Source organism: Grampus griseus, assembly GCF_964374135.1.
Source record: "Grampus griseus genome assembly, chromosome: 11".
In the NCBI taxonomy this organism is placed as follows: Eukaryota; Metazoa; Chordata; class Mammalia; order Artiodactyla; family Delphinidae; genus Grampus; species Grampus griseus.
In genome coordinates, this window is record NC_139005.1 from 42486247 (window position 1) to 42503581 (window position 17335).

A 17335-nucleotide genomic window follows, 5' to 3' on the forward strand; every position below is an offset into this window, starting at 1 on the left:
AGAAGGGCGGCCAGGGGTGGGGAGGTGGGGTAGACAGACCAGCGTGTGAAAGCTCGGGGAGCAGGCAGACTGAAACACTCAGACCAGTCACCATTCAATCCCCCTGGGTAGAGCACAGCCTGAATAATCCAGAAAACCCAAAGGGTGGTACTGGGTGGGTGTGGAGTGGAGGACAGATTCTGGGAAAGGAGAGGAATGGAGGGGTGGGCTGACCTGGATGAAGGACAGCGTGGGTTGGGGATCTGCTCTCTGGCCACTGTCCCTAAGAGCACCCAGAGTATGGGTTCCTCTAATCCTCCCCCCCGCCTCTCCCCCCCGGCCTCTCCCCGCCCCGCCACTATAATTTCAGCTGGCCAGTCCCCCGTCCCTACCTCCCAGGTGTTCAGCTAGTTCTGCGGGCACGCTCCGCCCCCTGCAATCCCTCCAGACTCCCATGGCCCCAACACAATGCTAGGATTTCTGACAGTTCATTCAAGGTGTGCTTCCGCCTCCCCCCACCTCACCCCTTGCTTCCCCCAACCCCTTCTATCATCTTACCCAAGTCTGGCCCCCAGTACCCGCCTTCCCCTGTCATATCTCAGGGAGACCTTCTCTTGCTCCTGCCTCAGCTTTGCTCTTCCTCTCCTCGCCCCTGGTTTACTCTCTTCCATCAGCGGTCAGTTCTCCCAAGACCCCGCTCTCCGTCGTCTCCGCCTTTTCTCTCTTTTCGCCCGCATTCCTCTCATGACCCCCACACCATCCCTTCTGCGTCCACTTAAGTCCGCCATCTTCTCACTCCCCATCGGAGTCCCTCCGTCTCCTTCATCCGCCACACATGTACCCGAACTGGATTTCAGGTTTCCCCTTCACCCCTACTGCCGCTTCTACCCCTCCTGCTTCCACCCCTTCCCACCCTCCAGGGCCTCCAGCCAGCTGTCCAGCTCCCAAAATCCGGGCGAGATTCCCGGGAACAAAGCAAGAAAAATCAGAGTAATTTGGGAAGTAAACAGAAACCGGGAAGGGAGGAGGTAGAGAAGAGTGGGGAGGACCCAGGTGGAGGGGGGGGGCCTCTCCAGTCCCACCCAGTTTAGGGAATGCCCCTGCCTTCTCCACCGCACCCCCCCTTCACCTGGCTCTTAAAGGGCCCGGCCCCTGCCGGCGGCTACTTAAGGCAGAGGGGCGGCGACGGGCAGCAGCTGCGCTACGACTGCTCTGGGAGGAGTGGACGGGGCAAAAATCTTGACCATGACCCCCCACAGGCTGTTGCCGCCACTGCTGCTAACTCTGCTGCTCGCTGCCCGCCCAGGAGGCGCCTTGGCAAGGTGCCCAGGCTGCGGGCAGGGGGTGCAGGCGGGTTGTCCAGGGGGCTGCGTGGAGGAGGAGGATGGGGGGCCGCCGGCGGAGGGCTGTGCGGAAGCTGGGGGCTGTCTCAGGAGGGAGGGGCAGCAGTGTGGGGTCTACACTCCAAACTGCGCCCCAGGACTGCAGTGCCAGCCGCCGGAGAAAGACGAGGCGCCTTTGCGGGCGCTGCTGCTGGGCCGGGGCCGCTGCGGCCGGGCGCGCGCGCCCTCGGGTGAGTCCGCGCCCCGCCCCTGCCCCGCCCACGTGAGGCCCGCAACTCTGCCGGCAGGGTCCGGGAGGGATGCGCACGGGCAGCCCTGCTATGAGGGTCCTGAGATTGACGCTTCCTCCTCCCCAACCCTGGTGGGAGGTACATTTTAGGGGCTGAAGGGGCCAGTGCGGGGAGCTTCTAGGAGTCTGGGGTACGGCTGGGGGCCCTAGGGATGAAGCAGGGAGATGTCTGAGCCCGCAACCCTTTTTTGCCCCGTCAAAAAGGGGTTTCCCTTGAGGGGAAAGGGAGGAATGGAAGGGTTTAGGGACGTGCTGTATGCCACAGAGGCCCAGCTCCTTCAGCTCTAGACCCCCAAGCTGGAGAAAGGACCCAGGCATTGTTACCAGCTTCCACTTGGAGAAAGAGGGAAGAGAACTCCAGACTCCCAAATCCTACACACACTGAGAAATATCTCCTCTTAATATCAGGGTGTCCAAAGCACCCGAACATGGGGTGGAGAATAGAAGATGGCTCAGATCCAGAGCAGTTTCACACTAGACTAGGGTCCGATGGTTGGCGCTGGCCCTCCCCACTCCCCACTCGGAGCGGGGGGGGGGGGGGGGGGGATAGAGGTGGGAAAAGAAGGAGTCTGCCAAATCAGGGTTATGATTTAAAGCTTCTCAGAACCCTCCAGCCACCCCACCCCACCCCACCCTAATCCAGAGAGGAGAATAGAAGGCTGAGTCATTGGGTGGGTGGGACAGAAGTGAGTCAGAACCTGAAAGATGGGGGGCAGCAGGGAGATGGGAAGAGGAGGAAATACAAACGGCCCCCACCCCAGGGGCATCTGAGCTCCCAGTTTTTTCCACAGGGAAGGATGGGAAATCAACTTGGAGTTTCTTTCAGTCCTAAATGCCTGAGTCCAGGCTGCTAGGGGTCTTCCTGGAAAGAGGTGGTCTGATTGGGTCAGAGGAGGCAGCTGGCAGCATGGTCGCGGTAGGATACTGAATAGGGGGAATGAGGGGCAAGGTCTGAGGAGTGTGGAGGAAGAGGGATCGGACTCAGGATTGCAGAGGAAATGGTTCTTGGCTTTTGAGTAGCAGGCAGATGGGAGCAACTTCAGGGCTCATCATATCTCATTTTACAGCTGGGGCAAATTCCAAACAGTGCCCGCTCCCCTCCCTGTCTTTTCTTTGCCCTGACACCCTGACTTTCCCTTCCCATCCTGAGCCTTCCCCAAACCCCCCAGTACAACGTGTGAAACTTTCTCCAGAGCCAGGAGCTGCCCGCAGGTTGGAAGCCGCTCATTACTGCACCTTTGCAGCCTGCCCGCCTTCTACCTCCTGGTTAAGGGCTGAATCACACATGCTCCTGGGACCACTGGGGTTGAGCTGGGCTGAGTCTCAGGGGACCAGAAGGGAGAGGCCCCCACTGCAGTGCCCCCAAAGTAACCATGTCTCAGCCCTGGGAGGGGTGGGCTGAGTCACAGCAGGGTCACAGCGGGGACACACATTCCACTTGGGTCCCTGCTGACCCCCTCTCACCGCCATTGCTCTTCTGCCCCATCTCCCTGGCTTGGTGCACCCCCTGCTGGCCTCTGGTGGAACAGCCCGGTCTTTTCACCCAAAGCCCCAGGCTCCTCAATCAATGAACGTATTGATTTTTGCTTTCCAAAGTGCTTCTCCTTTATAAGCCTTAAAGCCTTAGTCTGCAGGGGACTTCCCTGGTGGTCCAGTGGGTAAGACTCCATGCTCCCAATGCGGGGGGCCTGGCTTCGATCCTTGGTCTGGGAACTAGATCCCGCATTCATGCCACAACTGAGAGTTCGCACGCTGCAACTGAGAGTCCGCATGCCACAACTAAGAAGCCCACATGATGCAACTAAAGATCCCGCATGAAGAAACTAAGACCTGGTGCAGCCAAAATAAATAAATAAATAATTTAAAAAAATACTAGTCTGGGGATATTATCATGAAAGGTAATATTACCATCTGTCAGAGAAAGAAACTGAGGCCAGGAGAAGGTAACAGTAGAGCCAAACTGTAAACCCCCTCACTACTCTGAAAGCCCCGCTCGTTTCCGCTCGGCTCTGGCCTTTGACATCTGGTTGATTTCCGGCCTCGTCTTCCCCATTCCCCATTGTGGCTGTAGGGGAGAATCCTAAGGAGAGTAAGCCCCAAGCAGGGACAACTCGCCAGCAGGACATGAACCGCAGAGACCAACAGAGGAATCCGGGGACCTCTACCACTCCCGCCCGGCCCAATCCTGGGGGCGTCCAAGACACTGAGATGGTGCGTTTGGGGCTGCAGGGAACGGGAGGGGTGGAGAGTCCTGGAGATTCCCATCTGAGACTGCTCCCTTGGGCTTGGCCGAGTCTTCCATCCCAATCCTGGGAGCCTGGCTGGTGGGGCCAGCAGGCTCTGCAGCAGAGCTATCCCTTCCTCCAGGGCCCCTGCCGCAGACATCTGGACTCAGTGCTGCAGCAACTCCAGACCGAGATCTACCGCGGGGCTCACACCCTCTACGTGCCTAATTGTGACCATCGGGGCTTCTACCGGAAGCGGCAGGTGAGGCCATTCCTCTCCTCCCTTGGTCTATCAGTACAAGGGTCCTACTAGCAATTGGGTAGGGGGGCTTACACAGTTGCATAAATAAGACACTTGCCCTGCCCTTAGGGCTCTCCCAACTTTAGGGCCCACACAAACATAGAGAATAACCAACCACAGCTATGGGAGAGGAGTTAGACTATCTAAACAATGCCTAACTCAGAGGTTAGACTATCTAAGCAATGCCTAACTCAGAGGTTCACAAGCGTGAGGAGCAATCAGAATCACCCAGGTGTGAACACAGGTGGCTGAGCCCCGCCCACAGAGCCTGAAAATTTGCATTTCCAATGCGACCTCTAGTGATGCTGATGCTGTTGGTTTGGAAACCACACTTTGAGAACCACTGTTCTGGCCTAGAAGAACAGGCACAGTTTGGTGGGTGGAGAAGAGAAGCCATGCAAGGGAACCCAGCGGGCTTCGCTGTCCCGAGAACACTCAGATGTTTCCACAGACTCAGACTCAGGAGTTGACAGCCTGTCCCCCAACCCACGGGGCCCCTCCCATCTCTCCTGGGCCACACCTCTGATTCTTGTGCCTCTCTCCCCAGTGCCGCTCCTCCCAGGGGCAGCGCCGAGGTCCCTGCTGGTGTGTGGATCGCATGGGCCAGCCCCTGCCCGGGTCCCCAGACGGCGATGGAAGCTCCCCCTGCCCCACCGGGAGCAGTGGCTAAGGCTGGGTGGGAGGCTGCATGGCCACTGGCAGGAGCGTGGGGCTATCATCTTGGGTTATTTGTTGAGTGCTGAGTAACTCAGGGGCCCAGAGCCCCGCACTCCACCTGCAGGCCCTGCCCCATTGTCAGCCTCACACATGGAAAGATTGTTGGTGTTGGCTGGGGGTGTTAATAAAGCTGTGTTGGGGGTCTCTGGCCTACGTCTCTGTGTTCACCTCTCACACTGTGGAGTCCCTGGCCCTTCTCTCTACCCCTGTCCAGCCTCTTAGAGCAGCTCTCTTCTCCTGTGGACTACCATCTGTCCTTCCTGCCACACTGGGAATGACAGAGACAGCCACTGGTAGACGTTTCATGGCCTCAAACCTCACCCAACTGCCCACCAGGGAGTGGAAGGCAGCAGGTGGGGGCAGGGAGACACTGAGGCCGTGGCCTTGGTCTGAGGTTGCGACCTTGTTTCTAACACTGATCTTTGGACACAAAGGGAGAGGAAAGATTAATAGTTAATCCCCACCAGGAACCCAACAAAGAGGAACTCTCAAGGCACTTACCCTTCTGTTACTTCTTCAGGAAATTATTATTTATTGCACTCTTGCCATGGGCTACGCCCTGGACCACTTTATGGACTGCCTCGTTTTATGCTTACCTCATTTTATGCTTACGATAACCTTATGAGGTAGGGACTTTTACCCCTGTTTTTCAGAGGAGGAAACTGTAGCTTAAACTATTAGGGTCATCTGCCTGCAATTCCACAGCCAGTACATGACTGAGGGAGGATTTAAATCTGGTTCTTCCATATGTGACAATGCCTGGCATTCCTCAGGTGCTGATTAAGTGATTGTTTTGCCTCCTTTCTGCCTACCTGCTAACCCAAGCAGGTGTAGGGAAGAGGTGGTGTTCAGGGCCCCCAGCCCCTAGCCTTCCCTGGACGGGCCACGGTACCGCAGTCGTCACAGGTACCAACCTCACAGAATACTAATCACATGCACAGAAATCTTTGTTGACAAGGTTCTTTCATGTACCTTATCATGGTCTATGGGAGCTGAGTGCCTCATACCTGAAGATGTTTCTGACTCCTTCCCAACCTTCAGCCTACTGAGAAAGAGATTGGGAAGCAGCCTACCAGGTGATAAGCCTCAGAGGGGCAAAGTCCCCCTCCCCATGACATGTATGGGTGCAGAGCTCCCATTCCTGTGGGAGGGAGCTGGGCATCTGGGTGGTGGTTGGGCTATTTGTTCAGGGGTTGTGTCCATCCCTGTGACAGCCGGTAGAGCAGAGCCTCTAGCTGAGATGGTACTGCCTTCCGGAAGGGGATCATGGATCGGATAACCTATAACCCCTCCTCCTGAAAGGACTTTAGTCTTTGGAGCTGTCAGAGGAGCTGAGTGAGATAAGAGCTCTGCCAGGCAAGCCTGAAGGAAGGAAGGGAACACTTACCAGCTGCCGCTGCCCAGTCAAGACACACATCATGGAGCCAAGGGCGGCCCAACTGCGGAGGAGAGAAGGGCTAGGAGGAGAGAAGGAAGACCGGCCCTCCAGAGAAGGGAAGCCCCACTTTGGGAATGCAGAATGCCCAGGTGGGGTTGCAGGTGGGGTGCACTGTCGAGAGGGGGTTCCTGCTGTCTACCTTCAATCCTTCCTGCTGTCCTGGGAGGCCAGTGAAGGCAGATCCCAGCCTCTGCTCCCTAACTAGCCAGCTGGGGAAGGGAGGAGAAAAGAGCTATTCAGTACCTTGCCTTATCTTTCTGACTCTTTTACCCTCGATGGTGATTAGAGTAGCTTCCCGTTCCCTGGGTACCCTGTTTCCAGGAATGTCATCAGGCTCCCCGCTTGCCAGTGACCTCCTCACCCCCTGCAAAAATAACTTCCCCTTCTGATTGCTCCCCCCGCCACCATGATACTAGGTATTGACTAGTTGGGGGTGGGGAGGCTGCTGAGCACACAGAAAGCAATTCCTGGTCAGAGGATGCCTCTGGGTCTGCACTAGGCAGCAGAACCCTCACTCCTCCCCTTTGACCCCTTATCCTAGGAAACAATGAGACACATAGCGGCCCAGATTTGCTACAATGGACCCGACATATGCAGGTGAGGGAGGTCACAGGTCAAAACGGACAGGTCCTGGAGTAGAGGGAGGGAGGGGGGAGGACTGGCTTAATGATAAAGACAGTTTGTTCTCGGGTTCAAACCCCTCAGGTCAGAGCTACGAGTTAAGATGGAGGGGTTTGAAACACAGGTCATCGGGACAGGTGCCAAAGGTCAGCCAGTGAACAGTCTTCTGTTAGTGGGGCTAGAGGTCAGGAGAGGGAAGGCTGGGGTCAGGGAGAAGAGAGTAGGATCAGAGATGACAAGGTGGTTGAGGTTCAGACCCAGAGTCTGAAAGTATCTTTCCTGGATCCTCACTGCTGCCCTGGGAAACCAGAAGGAGTTAAACTGGGGGTGGAAACGTCTGGGCAGGAGCCATGCTTGTTCATCTTTCCATCCCTAGCACTTAGCAATGTGCCTGGCATGGAGGGAGGCTCAGTCAATGCTTGGTGAGTGGGAGGATGGCTGACTGGATGGAGGGACCGCGGGCCCTGCCCTGCTTTGTCCTGTAGGCTGTGAAGACGCAGTTGCTGGAGCAAGCACAAGGTCAGCTGACAGAGCTGCTGGATCAGGCCATGTGCGAGGCTATTCAAGCCTACCCGCCACAAGACAGACCAGTGCCCTCCATCCCTCCAGATTCCTTGTGCAAGTAAGAGTCTGAGCAGCCAGGGGGCTGGGGAGGGGCTGCACAGCCCCCTCCGTCGTAAGGATTATGAGCCACAGATGCTATCCCATGTGCCCTTTGCCGGCACTGATGTAACTCCAACTTCAGTCTTCCCTCTTCTCCCCTTATCGCCTCTGCCTTCCTGACCTCCACTGCTGGGCTTTGGTCTGCCCTGGCCCTCCCTGACCTTCCACCCGGTCCTGCCCGCTGGCCCTAACACTGACCTTCCCCTACTACTGCCCTCGGCTCCCAAATATTGACGTCCCGCAAGGCCCTACCCTCTGCCTACTGCCTTCCTCCTTTGGGTCCTGGCCCAGAACAACTGTCTCAATTCAGGACCCGGGAGCCATCCCTGGGGAAACGGAAAGTTTTCATCAACCGCAAGTCCCTGCTTGAGTAAGTCGGGGGTGAGGACGGGATGAGAAGAAAAGAAAGAGCTTTGTCTGGGGAACCAGGGCGCCTCATTTGTCATCCTCAGGCTCTAGGTGGTTTGGGGGAGGACTTGGAGATGTTTTCTAAGGTTCTGTTTCTCTATTTGCCTTGGGTGTGATTGTGGAAGAAAGGCCACCAGGATGAGAATTGTCTGGGCTGGAAAGAGCTTTGGACAGAAGTCCTAGCCATATTGCAGCCCATAGCTGCAAGTTCCCAATCGCTAGGTCCCATCCCCACTTGTGTACAGTGCCTGAGCTAGTCTGCATGACCTTGAGGACTCTCCCACTGACATTCGGGCCCCTGTCCTTCCAGCGAGCTGATGGAGGTGAAGCATTTCCGCACCATCTACCACATGTTTGTCGCCGGCCTGTGTGTCTTCATCATCAGCACCCTGGCCATCGACTTCATTGATGAGGGCAGGTAGGCACCCCTCCCACTCGGGATAGGCCCACAGATAAGATCAGACCACCCGGGTTCCCAGTGTTCCACTTGCCACCGGCCTGAGAGAGCACAGGCCCGTTGGATTATTAGACACACATCAGCATTGCTTTCCAACCACCTTCCCACCCAAAAAGTCCTCTTAGCACAGCCTTGGATAGCCTTTGGTCTGTTTTTCCAGAGTTAGCCCTCTGGGAACACTACTCCCCCACTCAAATTCTTCTCAATTGGACCCTTGTCCTGAGGCAGACATGCACGTATGTGCACACACAAGCATGGTTCCCACCCCACCTCTCTCACACAGTCCTTTCCAAGGCAGTGGTGTTCGGTTCAAGTAACCTCCAGTGAGCCCCTCCTAAGTACCAGCCCTGGGGGGCAGAGAGATGAGGGGCCGACCCCAGCCCTCTCTGTGAGGCATTCCCAATCTTGTGGGGAAGACAAGATCTTGTGCACACAAGTGCCTTGGTGGGTTGCTTCCCCCAAAAAGCACCTCCCCACTCTGGGGATGAGCCTCAGGGAGCTGTAGACCCCTGGGGGTCTGGACTTGCATGACCCCACCTCACCCTACATATGGCTTAGGAAGCAGTAAAGGGAAGAGGACCAAGCATCTGCAGGTTCAGCAAAAGCACTTCCTTTTGGCAAACTTGTTGTTCATCCTTATAATTAAGGATCAAATCTCAGGAAAGGTTTCAAATATATGTAAGATGGCTCCTTCTCCATCACCCCCCTCCATCCCAGACCGCTCCCCAGGGGTAACATTTTTAATGGTTTTGAGAGCTTCCCTCCAGAGCATTTCAATGCATCCACTTCCAGATGTATATAAGAACCAAGGGAATGTATTTTATGGAGGTTTACATTAACAAGATACTTACTGTACCTATTGTTTCCTTTTCACTCCCTAATGACCCATATTAGAGATCTTTCCATGTTGGTCCATTGATTTTAATGACCGGAGAGTCTGGAAGTGCCAGCTTTTGTTCATTTAGTTCTTTACTAATGGACGTTTGGGTCGCTTCTAATTGTCTAATTTTTCACCATTACAAACCATACACTCTTTTTTGGCTGCACAGCGAGGCTTGCAGATCTTAGTTCCCCGACCCTAGGGATTGAACCCGGGCCACGGCAGTGAAAGCACCGAGTCCTAACCAATGGACCACCAGGGAATTCCCTAAACAGTATACTCTTTTTTTAAAATTAATTAATTTATTTAGCTAATAATAAATTATTAATAAATTTATAATAAATTATAATAATTATTATAATTAATTAATTTTAAAATTTTTAATTAATTAGGCTGCATTTTATCTTAGTTGTGGCACATGGGCTCTCTAGTTGCCCTGCAGCACGTGGGATCTTAGTTCCCTGACCAGGGATCAAACCCACATCCCCTGCATTGGTAGGTGGATTCGTAACCACTGGACCACCAGGGAAGTCCCAAACCGTATACTCTTTTTTTTTTTTTTTGCGGTACGCGGGCCTCTCACTGTTGTGGCCTCTCCCGTTGCGGAGCACAGGCTCCGGACGCGCAGGCTCAGCGGCCATGGCTCACGGGCCCAGCCGCTCTGCGGCATGTGGGATCTTCCCGGACCGGGGCAAGAACCCGTGTCCCCTGCATCGGCAGGCGGACTCTCAACCACTGCGCCACCAGGGAAGCCCCCTTTTTTTTTTTTTTAAATAAATTTATTTATTTACTTATTTTTGGCTGCATTGGGTCTTCGTTGCTGTGCACGGGCTTTCTCTCGTTGAGGCAAGGGGAGACTACTCTTCGTTGCGATACGTGTGCTTCTCATTGCGGTGGCTTCTCTTGTTGTGGCTTGCAGGCTCTAGAGCGCAGGCTCAGTCGTTGTGGCGCACGGGCGCACGCGGCATGTGGGATCCTCCCAGACCAGGGATCGAACCCATGTCCTCTGCACTAGCAGGCAGATTCTTAGCACTGTGCCACCAGGGAAGTCCCCAAGCCGTATACTCTTAACCTAAGCAAACAAAACACTCAACAACCTGCTTTCTATTAATTCCAGTCTACAGCTCCAGACACTCCAAAAGTACAAAACTAACAAAAATCAAAGTTAAACTCTAGGCACCTCATACCCTAACACCAGTGGCATGGGATGTACTGAACCCTTCTGCAATGCCACAGAGGGCTCTATAGGTTATTTGGAAGCAAAGCCATCCCATGATTGAGTCTCTTCGGGCAATGCCCTGTTGCTAGAAGTCCTGGGCGACAGAGGTGCCATCTTGAACAATTTCAGAGATGGGGAGCTCACAACCTTGGCAAGATGCCTCAGTTTATCTTCCAAGAGCTCTGACTGCAGAGGAAGCGGACAGGATGGGCCTCACACCTGTCTACTTTGTCTCTCCTTCCCCACTCCCAGGCTGATGCTGGAGTTTGACCTACTGATCTTCAGCTTCGGACAGCTGCCCTTGGCGCTGGTAACGTGGGTCCCCATGTTCCTGTCCACTCTGCTGCTGCCCTACCAGGCTCTGCGGCTGTGGGCGAGGCCCCAGTCCAGAGCGGCCTGGATGCTGGGGGTGGGCCTGGGCTGCATGCTGCTGGCCGGCCACACAGCAGTGCTCAGCATCCTTCCAATCCATGTAGCAGTGGAGTATCAGCTCCCGCCAGCCTCCAGCTGTGTCCTAGTCTTTGAGCAGGTAGGTGATGGGCGGGACCAGTGGTGGGCGAGGCCCCTGGGAAGGAGGGCATTGGATACTGTATTGGTGGGGGCGGAGCTAGTTACCAGGGGCGGAGTCCTCTGCGAGGGATCTGAGCCAACCAGGAAATGTAAACGAACGAACGGACACTGCTATGCAAATATAATCGATTGGGTTGGCCAGCTGGAGTCTCTGCCCTTTCCGGTACCCCTTTACCCTCGATTCATCCCAGCAGCCGTCTGTGTTAGGCTATAAGACAGTCCAACAAAAAGATAAAGTATGGGCTTTGACCGTACAAAGTTTACAATCTGCCTGCCCCTCTCCCGTAAAAGAGACACAGAGAGGTTAAGTGATCTGCTCAAAGTCCCACAGCACCTTAACCTCTTTTCCATTCCATCTCAGGTCAGGCTCCTGATGAAAAGCTACTCCTTCCTGAGAGAGACTGTGCCTGGGACACTTCGGGCCAGAGGAGGTGAGGCCTTCAGCAGGTGCTGCTGTGAACTCAGTCCTCTTGGCTGGCTGCATGAAGCCAGCAGCTGCAGGATCCTCATAAAAGCTCCAACCTCCTAAGGCCATCTTGCCCACGGTTCACAGCTCCGGCCCCCAGGTGGGCTCTGTGGGCCTTAGTCATTCTCTTAGGTCCCACCTCTGATACCCCTCCCCTGCTGCCCGGGACTCCCGGCTCATTCTTATTAAGACCCAGGATGTGAGCGCCTTCCATTAGGTAGTCAGAACAGAAGGAGAGAGAAGTGGGTGGTGCAACTTGTGGGTGCCACAGGAAGCTCTGGCCACAGCAGGTCCTGTGCCAGAAAATGGGGGTGCCTGGAATGGAAGCAAAAGGAGGGCGTTAAAGAGCAGGTTCAGCTCCTGCCCAGTTTCACCTCCCCCACTCCACCTCCAGATCCAATATCCAGCTCCTCACCCCCCCCACCTCTGTCCTGTCCAGCTCTATTCACCAGTCCCACTGCCCTTCCCCAGCATCCCACCCAGCTGTGTCCTCTCTCCCTTCCCTCTTCACTGACGGACCCCTCTTACTCCTCCCCAGGTGAGGGGATCCGGGCCCCCAGTTTCTCCAGCTACCTCTATTTCCTCTTCTGCCCCACACTCATCTACAGGGAGACTTACCCCAGGTAAGACCCTGCACCCCCTCCCCCAAATGCCCAGGCCCGTCAGGGATCTAGCCCTTCTACTCTCCTCTCCCTGAGGTCTTTCGCCTCATCCCAGACACTGGCCACTTTCTCAGGCAGCACCCCATAATAAAAATGGGAAGTAAGGAGCAGGTATATTACTCCTTCTCCTTGCCCCAGCTCATGGTGACACAAGGGTGACTAACTGTCCTGGTTCGCCCAGGACTGCCCCAGTTTTAGCACTGAAATTCTTACATCCTGGGAAACCTCTCAGTCTGGGGCAAACTCCAGATGGTTGGTCACCTTAGTAGACACCCAAGCTAAAAATCCACTTGTCGTCTCTGTTATAGAAGGTCCAAAGTGTTCTAGACCCCCACCTCTCCAGGTAATCCTCCCAGGCCTGAGCAATTGAGGGGGCTGCGGAGAGAGGGCCCAGGTGCTGGGCCCCGGCCCAGGCAGGAACAAGATAAAAGGATGAGAAACATATTATCCCCATTGCTGCTGCAGGACACCCAACGTCAGGTGGAATTATGTGGCCAAGAACTTTGCCCAGGTCAGAAGACGGGGTCAAAGGATGGACTACCTATGACTCATGGTGGCTGAGGGGACATTTCTGGGAGTGAAATAAGGGAGGCCTGGGGAAGAGGTCAGAGGGTGGCGCTAAGGAAAGAGGATGCAGTTGCTGGGCCACAGTCTGATTTCAGAAGGAGGGGCAGCGACCAGTGATTCCTTTCAAAGTTATGCGTCCTCCACCCCCCTCCCCAGGCCCTGGGCTGCGTGCTCTACGCCTGTTTCATCCTGGGCCGCCTCTGTGTTCCTGTCTTTGCCAACATGAGCAGGGAGCCCTTCAGCACCCGTGCCCTGGTGCTCTCCATCATGCACGCCACCTTGCCAGGTATGCCCACCAGAGGCAGGGCTGCAGAAGGCTGCACCCTGGGGAAGACTTAGCAGGGAGCCCCTCCCTCCGCTCGCTCACTCTTAGTTTCAACACCTCTTCCCTCTGACTCTCCCTTATCTGCCCCCTCCTGTGGTTGCTCATCGTCAGGGTCTCACTTCAGATTCCCACCTACTCCCTACCTTTCAACCACTCTATGAACTCCCAACAGGCAGAGGTTTGGACATTCATCTCTGTATCCCCAACATCTGGCATGGGCTTCATGAGCAAATGGAATGAATGAATGAGTGCATGAATTAGTGAATGATTAACAAATGATTGGTGGGAGTTGGGGCCCTGGTTGCTGGGCGAGGGCTTCCTGGGGGAACCCCTGGAGCTTCGTGGGGGATCGGGGGGCCAGGCTGACTTGCAGCCCCTTGTCTCTACTTACCAGGCATTTTCATGCTGCTGCTCATCTTCTTTGCATTCCTTCACTGCTGGCTCAACGCCTTCGCAGAGATGCTACGATTTGGAGACAGAATGTTCTATCGGGTGGGGCCTGGACCTGGGCTACTTGGGAGCTGGATGCAGGGAGGGCTAGGGAAGGATGTGGGGAGGATGGTGGCTATGTTGGCTGTCACCTCGTTACCGAACCAGGTTCATTTGACCAATTCGCAGTAAGCCAAACACTGAGACGCCAAGATTTACAGCGGACAGAGGGTTTATTCACAAGGCAGCCAAGTGAGGAGAAGGGAGAACAACCTCAGATTCGCCTCCCCAAAGGCCAGGGGCTTGAGATATTTATGGGATAAAGAAGCAAGATGATCTTAGGTGTGGGGAAAAGTGATTGGAGGTAGGGAAAAGGTGAGGTAATCGGTGTTCTGCACAGGTGTATCTGAGTTACATGCTTCTTCATGGGATGCATGTTAAAAAATGGAGGCAGGGCTTCCCTGGTGGCGCAGTGGTTGGGGGTCCGCCTGCCGATGTAGGGGACACGGGTTCATGCCCCGGTCCGGGAAGATCTCACATGCCGTGGAGCGGCTGGGTCTGTGAGCCATGGCCGCTGAGCCTGCGCGTCCGGAGCCTGTGCTCTGCAACGGGAGAGGCCACAACAGTGAGAGGCCCGTGTACCGCAAAAAAAAAAAAAAAAAAAGAAGAAAAAAAAAATGGAGGCAATTAGCATGATCTGAGGGTGGAGTTTTTGGCCCTCTGATGTCAAAAGGTCATTCATCCGACACCTGTGCAAGCCCAGTTTTAGGGTCAGTGGTCCCAACCAGTCTTAGCCCGCTTGAACTAGACAAGAGCCAACTCCAAGTTCCTGGAAAACTTATGCCCCCTGTTACTATAGTGACCCATACATCAGAGGTGTTATCTATACGGGGCAGTTAAGGAGTCAAAAAAAAAAAAATTTAAGGCTTAGTCAGTGAAGGCAGGTTACAAGCAGAAGGGTTTTTTAACAAGCTGTTCCCTTTCCTGCTGTTCTGTAAGACGAGCTCAAGAATTTCCATTAGTCACCAGTTTCTCTTAACCCTGTGGGGCACGATTTCAACATCAGCTGTGCTGTCAATCTTCCACAGTGAGAAATGTGCTCCTCTGGGTATGGTTGTATTGTCACCCCTCTACCCCCTGACCAGCCAGGGCTAACTGCTCTTATGGGGATGCTAATTTGGAATCTTCTTCTCCTGAAAGGGAGAGTAGGAGGCAGGGCAAGGACCCCAGATGCTGAAGAGGGAGTTGGGAGGTTGCTTGCTGTCTCTCTCCTGCTGGGAGCCAGCCCTTGTGGAGAACACTGGGACAGGGGGCAGGAAGCAGGGGAGAGAAGCTGGGGCCTGGGCAGAGACAGGGCCCTGATGCTCACCTCCTCTCCCCCCCTGAACACCCCCCCAGGACTGGTGGAACTCGACCTCCTTCTCCAACTACTACCGCACTTGGAACGTGGTGGTCCATGACTGGCTGTACAGCTATGTATATCAGGATGGGCTGTGGGTATGGGCTCTGCACACCCCGTCAGCTCCCAAAGTTAATGGAACCTCTCTGGGATATCCTCTCCTTCCCTTTCTCTGCACCATTCATCTTTTCCAGACCTAAGGGCCCCTTTGACTTTCCCCTGCCCCCATTCTACCCAACCCAATGGGCAGAAATTCCTTCTTATGATCTAACTTCCTTCCTTCCTTGTCCTCAACTACACCTCCTCCACAGGGCATTTCTCCCCTCCTTAGCCTTCTAAGGAACATGCATATAGCAATTTTCAGTTACCAAGAATTTTCACATACTACAGAATCTGCCCTGTAACCCTGAGAAGTGTTACTATAGCCCCTTTTGAAAGTTGCATCTAAGGCCCGATGGACTAATAAAATGCTCTTAAATAGGACATGTCAGCCCTTCTGATCGCAAGTCCCATATTCCTTCCACTGTACTACACGACCTCTGGCTTCCTTAAGGAGGGGGCTCTTTGTGGAGGGGGCTTAGGGACACTCACTCCACCCTCCTCCCCCGGCTCCTGCCAGCTCCTTGGTGGCCGGGCCCGAGGGGCAGCCATGCTGGGCGTGTTCCTGGTCTCTGCAGTGGTCCACGAGTACATCTTCTGCTTCGTCCTGGGATTCTTCTACCCTGTCATGCTGTTGCTCTTCCTGTTCATTGGAGGTGAGCTTGGCCTCTTTATGCCCCTGGAGAGGGAGACAGCCAGAGGGAAGGGACCTGGAGTCCCGCTCCTGGAGATTCCAGACTGATGGGAGAGGCCACGTACCCAAGACAGAAGGGGGAAATGTGTGTGCCTTCTGGGGGAAGGCATCAGAGTTGTGTGTGAGAGTTGGTGGAGGGGGGGCAGGACGGACGGACTTGGGAGCAGGGAGGGAGGCAGCAAAGGGATATCCTGGGGGATGTGGGAAAAGACCTCTGGCTGGAGAGGAGCATCTGAGCAGGGCACACATACAGGGAGACAAAGGGGAGAGAACTGGTGGGAGGTTGGGAGGTTTAGTAAGAGATCCAGGATACTGAAGTGTAGACTGAGGAATCCTCGTTTTACATGAGCCACTTGAGCCCTCCGTGAGCTTTTGGAGCTGGGTTCAAGATCTTCCTCAATGGTGCCTTCCTGTTCCAACTCTTCCCCGTGCCCTGAGATAGGAAGGCAGCCAGGAAGATTAGATACAGGTATCTGGAGCTGAGGTGACAACATTTCCTCCTGCATCAGGGCCACTGAACTTCATGATGCATGACCGGCACACGGGCCCAGCGTGGAACGTGCTCATGTGGACCATGCTGTTTCTGGGCCAGGGCATCCAGGTCAGCCTGTACTGCCAGGAGTGGTATGCACGGCGCCACTGCCCCCTGCCCCAGGTAAGGGACCATGACCCTCGCTCAGCTCCCCACCCAGGAGGACCTGCCTCCACTTCCCAAGAGCCAGCCCCCTCTTGTTGCCCAGTTCCACAGCCACGGTCAGGGGCCAGGGCCCGGTTTGGGGGTGAAGGATGGGCTCCCATGTTTTAGATGCACAGGGTGGGCACTGGGAGGGACCTTATTCACAACTCACCTTTCTCTGGCACAGACAACCTTCTGGGGGCTGGTGACACCTCGATCTTGGTCCTGCCATACATAGAAGTCAGGGCACACTCACTGCCCAGATGACACCGCCAAGTTCTCTGCCTGCAAAGCCTGGGACCCGGGCTCCTCTCTGAATTCCCGGACCTAGCTCTGAGTCAAGGGGGCCTGCCATGCCTGACCCCACCAGAGAACTCCAAGGACTGAGATCTGTGGACCTGTGGACAGGTGAGCACAGACTCAGAATGGTGGTAGCTCTTGAGCCCCCAGCCCCGTGGGTTGGGCAAAAGGCCCCCTCTCACTCCATGGCTGTTCAGACTGGGGGAGACACGAAGGGCCTTACAGATTTGGTGAAGGTGGGGTGACTTAAAGCAACTCGGGCCGTCAAGGTCTGAGAGGTGTTTGTTTCTTTCTTTGTGCTCTTTACAATACAATAATAAACTCTTTGTATCGCTTTTTATTCATTCGTTTATTCATTCATTCATCATTTGTTGAAGACCCACTTAAAAAAAATTCTTAATTGAAGTATTGTTGATTTACAGTGTTGTGTTAATTTCTGCTGTACAGCAAAGTGATTTCGTTATACATATATATGCATTCTTATTTATATTCTTTTCCATTATGGTTTATCCCAGGACAGTGAATATAGTTCCCTGTGCTATACAGTAGCACCTTGTTGTTTATCCATTCTATATGTAATAGTTTGCATCTACTAACCCCAAACTCCC

The 17335-nt window shown here is 54.6% G+C and overlaps 2 protein-coding genes across 4 annotated transcripts; both read left to right on the forward strand.

Annotated features, from left to right (window-relative positions):
• Positions 1-1059: 1059 nt before the first annotated feature.
• On the forward strand, positions 1060-5002 carry IGFBP6 (insulin like growth factor binding protein 6). The gene is made up of 4 exons (XM_082666995.1): positions 1060-1552; positions 3683-3822; positions 3979-4098; positions 4685-5002. The coding sequence occupies exons 1-4, from the start codon at positions 1225-1227 to the stop codon at positions 4805-4807; spliced, it is 711 nt and encodes a 236-aa protein (XP_082523121.1). The 5' UTR covers positions 1060-1224; the 3' UTR covers positions 4808-5002.
• Positions 5003-6129: 1127 nt separating this feature from the next.
• On the forward strand, positions 6130-17049 carry SOAT2 (sterol O-acyltransferase 2). Of its 3 annotated transcripts, none has more exons than XM_082665102.1 (15): positions 6130-6393; positions 6834-6889; positions 7399-7535; positions 7887-7946; positions 8295-8402; positions 10793-11069; positions 11472-11541; positions 12115-12199; positions 12704-12749; positions 12962-13091; positions 13525-13622; positions 14958-15056; positions 15578-15713; positions 16261-16406; positions 16615-17049. In XM_082665102.1, the coding sequence occupies exons 1-15, from the start codon at positions 6273-6275 to the stop codon at positions 16663-16665; spliced, it is 1620 nt and encodes a 539-aa protein (XP_082521228.1). In that variant the 5' UTR covers positions 6130-6272; the 3' UTR covers positions 16666-17049. The 3 variants fall into 3 exon arrangements, with proteins under 3 accessions (XP_082521228.1, XP_082521229.1, XP_082521230.1); XM_082665103.1 differs by having other exon boundaries at positions 6130-6381; XM_082665104.1 differs by lacking the exons at positions 16261-16406; positions 16615-17049 and having other exon boundaries at positions 14958-15708.
• Positions 17050-17335: the final 286 nt, after the last annotated feature.